This window comes from Otolemur garnettii, unplaced genomic scaffold (genome assembly GCF_000181295.1).
Source record: "Otolemur garnettii isolate 467f Iridium unplaced genomic scaffold, OtoGar3 scaffold00019, whole genome shotgun sequence".
Lineage (NCBI taxonomy): Eukaryota > Metazoa > Chordata > Mammalia > Primates > Galagidae > Otolemur > Otolemur garnettii.
In genome coordinates this window covers 8,404,541-8,409,365 of record NW_003852414.1, presented here as the reverse complement: position 1 = coordinate 8,409,365, position 4,825 = coordinate 8,404,541, and the positions used below count along the sequence as shown (strand labels likewise).

The 4,825-nt window shown below is 39.1% G+C and overlaps 1 protein-coding gene across 1 annotated transcript in view; it reads left to right on the top strand.

The window, feature by feature from the left end:
* Window positions 1–4,825, top strand: part of ACBD5 (acyl-CoA binding domain containing 5) — a 41,712-nt gene that overhangs the window by 5,837 nt on the left and 31,050 nt on the right. Inside the window, 2 exon segments of the mRNA XM_003786736.3 lie at window positions 346–466; window positions 1,747–1,819. Of these exon segments, the coding sequence (XP_003786784.1) occupies window positions 346–466; window positions 1,747–1,819 (194 nt within the window).

Below are 4,825 nucleotides of genomic sequence, written 5' to 3'. Positions count from 1 at the left end.
GTCATTGTTGTTTGGCGGGTCCGGGCTGGGGATTCGAACCCGCCACCTTAGGTGTACGTGGCTGACGCCTTAGCCGGTTGAGCTATAGGCGCTGAGCCAATTTGTTCTTTTATTTATTGAACTGTCTTAGGCCTTGTTAGTAAGTTTAGAATCTCTGCGTTTTTTAAAATCAAAGGAATAAGCAACTACAGAGCCATGACTTTTGTGTCTATAAGGTAGAAAAAAATTATTATCTGAACTTTTAAAGAGATATAAAATCATTATTAGTCCAGCTAAGCTAATTTATAACCGTAGATTATCAACTGTATTCCCCAATGATCTATATTCAATGTATGTTTCCAATAGGTTCATTCCAGCCAACAAATGAAATGATGCTTAAGTTCTATAGCTTCTATAAACAGGCAACTGAAGGACCCTGTAAACTTTCAAGACCTGCATTTTGGGATCCCATTGGAAGATATAAATGGTAATTTTATATAGAGAGCCATGAAAGAATTTTAATTTTAATTGTATAATTATACGGCTGTTACTTATGTGCTTACATATTATTATATTTTGTACATAAAGTGTCGTAGGTACTGGGTACAATTTTGATTCTCCAGGTGCTCGTAACACAATTCTACACAAATGGGAACCTCTCAAGGAAGAGGGGAAAACAATAAAACCAAAAGGGGTGGGTGCATTAAAAATAAAAAGCATTTTCAGTTGATCTTTCCTTTTATGGACTTTTTCTCTATTTTAATCCAAAAGCAACTCCCACTCTAAGGTAAATGAGCAAACTTTAACTGCCTCTTTTACTTGCCAAGAAAAATAATGACCTTTGTTTGTCAAGTGACATCGTTTGCTTTGAGCCTTGGAGGTAATAAATAACCAAGAATATGACTCAAGTACTGCCACACTAACTCTTATCTAAGCCATCACTTTTTTTTTTTTTTTTTTTTGAGACAGAGTCTCACTCTGTGGCCCTTGGTAGAGTGCTGTGGCATAATAGTTCACAGCAACCTCAAACTTATGGGCTCTAGCGATTTTCTTGCCTCAACCTCCCGAGTAGCTGGCCAGGGTTGGGTTTGAATCCGCCAGCCTTGTTGTATGTGGCTGGGGCCATAACCACTGTGTTACTTGAGCCACAGGCGCCGAGCCACTGTTACTGTTCTTTATAATGATATAAAAACATTTGAAGAGAGGGCGGTGCCTGTGGCTCAAAAGGGTAGGGTGCTGGCCCCATATGCCGGAGATGGCAGGTTCAAACCCAGTCCCAGCCAAAAAAAGAATGCCACCCCAAAAAAACATTTGAAGAGTTCTTAGAAAATACTTACGAACAGGCTGGTTGTACTGGCACACTTGTAATCTTAGCACTCTGAGAGGCCAAAGCAGGAGGATCCCTTGAGCTCAGGAGTTCAAGACCAGCTTGAGTCAAGTGAGGCCCCACCTGTGCTAAAATAGAAAACAATAGGTGGGTGTTGATGCTGGCACCTGTAGCCCCAGCTACTCAGGAGGCTGAGGCAAGAGAATTGCTTTTGCCTAGGAATTTGACGTTGCTGTGAGCTGTGATGCCATGGCATTCTCCTGAGGGTAACAAAGTGAGACTCTGTCTAAAACAAAAAAAAAGAGGATAATTTGGAAACATAACATAGCTTTAAGGAGTGTCTGTTTTGAATAAATGACCCTATATAGCATCAATTATGAATCGTATTCTGAGCAATTGAAAATAAGTTATCTTTCCAATTTGTATATTTTCATTTCTAGGGATGCTTGGAATTCATTGGGTGATATGACCAAAGAGGAAGCCATGATTGCATATGTTGAAGAAATGAAAAAGGTAGGAAAAATAATTCATAGTAGAAAACAGAAATATTCAGAGCAGGTGTTTTTTCCTTAAGATGTGATATGATGTTTCATTTTGTTGTTGCTATTTTTTTTTCGCAGTTTTTGGCCAGGGCTGGGTTTGAACCCGCCACCTCTGGCATATGGGGCCAGCACCCTACTCCTTTGAGCCACAGGTGCCGCCCTTGTTGTTGCTTTTTATCATTTTCCCTGTCTTTCTCTATAGCCAACTCCTGGAGGATGTGTGAGAGTAAGAAGATATAGAATTAAAAATATTAATGTCCCTTACTCTGCAGTCCGGGAAGTACCTAATGGTCTTAAAAACATTTCTACTTTGGAACTTTTTTATTTAGGAGAAATAATTAACATGATTGCCTAACAATGTTTTCATAGAGGTTTTGACTCATAAATTGAGATACTTCTACCACTGGACACCTCAGTACCAAGCATTTTTCTGTCAGTGCATAGATGCTTCAGAAGGAGAATAAGATAAGGGTGCTTTCAGGTTCTGCTTTAACTACCAAAGAAGGGCATTCATTCCTTGTTAAATAGCTATTTTAAGTGTGGCCAAGGTATGGTTTTGAGGAACAAATTTATGAAGAATTCAAAGCTTTTTTAAAAAAATTTTTTGGTGTTGCAGTTTGGCCAGGGCTGGGTTTGAATTCACCACCCTCGGTATATGGGGCTGACACCCTACTCACTGAGCCACAGGCACCACTCTAAATCAAAGCTTTTAAAATTGATCTTATTCTTGTCTTTAAGATGGAATTGAAAACCACGGGGGTAAAAGCAGAAAAAAGCAATTAAAGATGATCTATCTTAGACACATTTTATACAGGACCATTTTTATTTTGGATATGGATCAGAAGTTGTGACATGTAAGCTTGATAATCTGAAATGAATTATCTTTGATCATAAAGAAAATCTGTAAAAAGGAATAGTGTTTTTGTCACATGGTTTGATGGTATTAATCTCTGTAATTATTTCTATTTAGTAGATTTAGAACAGTTTTTTTATATTCATTTTCTAATCTTCTACACTGCTCAGAGTTGTGCCCTTTGTTACATTTTCACAATTTTCATTTAATGGACTTTATCTGTAACAGAGGAAAGACTTTAGTTCTTTTGGCTCTTAACTATGTCACTAACACAATAACAAAGGACCTTTTCAAAGCAGAAAAGGAAAGCTAATCTAAAACTTTCTTGGTTTGATAACTATTTTTCTTTACTTTAAATATTAATATAAATTTTAGAACATACTTCAGTAATAAAAAGTCGAATTGACACATTGAGTAAAATTTACCCATTTTCTTCTATCTAATTTTATTAATTAATGGTAGAGACACAGTTTATGTTTTGTTTTTTTTTTAACTTTTTTTCCTTTGGCCACACTTTTAAGTAACAGGGAGATGAAACAATGGGTGTTATACTGTTTTCCTAAGAAAGATTAAAACTACACTGCTATTTTCAGTTATCTCCTATTTCTACTGCCTACCTTTTTTTTTTTTATTTGAGATAGACTCTCACTTTGTCATCCTTGGTAGAGTGTCATGGAGTCACAGCTCACAGCAACCTCAAACTCTTAGGCTCAGGCGATTCTCTTGCCTCAGCTTCCTGGGTAGCTGGGACTACAGGTACCTGCCACAACACCTGGCTATTTTTAGAGATGGAGTCTTGCTCTTGCTCAGGCTAGTCTCGCACTTCTGAACTTGAGCAATCAACTCACCTCAGCCTCTCAGAGTGCTAAGATTATAGGCATGAGCCACTATGTCTGACCCCTAAATTATGTTTTTTTTTTTTCAGAGACAGTCTCATTTTGTTCCCCTCAGTAGAGTGCCGTGGTGTCACAGCTCACATTAACCTCCAGCTCTTGGGCTTAGGTAATTCTCTTGCCTCAGCCTCCCAAGTAACTGGGACTACAGGCGCCCGCCATAACGCCTGGCGATTTTTTGTTGCAGTTTGGCTGGGGCCAGGTTTGAACCCGCCACCCTCGGTATATGGGGCTGGCACCCTACTCAGTGAACTACAGGTGTTGCCCCTAAATTATGTTTTTAATACATTGACTATCACACTAGGAAAAATTTTTTTTTCCTTAGGGCAATGGTGCTTTTTTAGGTCAAGATATGTCCAGAGATGTGTGACTTATATATACTTCGTGAGGCTCTGGGTGCAAAACTGGAGTAAGATGAATCCAACTGACTTGGTAGTAAATGTATCAAATGTAGTTCACAGCAACAAAAATAGAGTTCAGAAATCACTGTATTATTGCTCTTTACCATTCCTCTTTACAGTATAAATCTCATTTTGTGTCTTTGCTGTTAAGGGTTTCAAAGCTGGGTGTGTGGCTCAGCACCCATAGTTCAGTGGTTAGGGTGCTGGCCACATACACCGGGGCTGGGTGGTTTGAACCCGGCCCAGGCCTGCTAAACAACAATGATTAAATAAATAAATAAATAAAGCAGGTCGTGGTGGTTCACACCTGTAATCCTAGCTCTTGGGGAGGCCTAGGTGTGTGTATTACTTGAGTTTAATAAAATGTACATGATGGGAGGTGCCGGTAGTTCAGTGGTTAGGGTACCGGCCATATACACCAGGGCTGGCGGGTTTGAACGTGGCCCGGGGCCAGCTAAAACAACAATGACAACTGCAACAAAAAATGGCCAGGCGTTGTGGTGGGCACCTGTAGTCCCAGCTACTTGGGAGGCTGACACAAGAGAATCGCCTAAACCCAAGAGCTGGAGGTTGCTGTGAGCTGTGATGCTATGGTACTCTACCGAGGGCAACAAAGTGAGACTCTGTCTCTAAAAAAAAAGAAAGAAAAGAAAGAATAGAGTAAGCAGTGGTTTGGGGGAAAAAAATCCGTATTTCTTTAAATAAAATTTATTTTGATTTATAATCAGAAGGAAGTATAAAATTTTATTTTAAAGGTGTGAGCCACCACACCCAGCCCCAAATTCTATTTTTTTTTTTTTTTTTTTTTTGAGACAGAGCCTCAAGCTGTC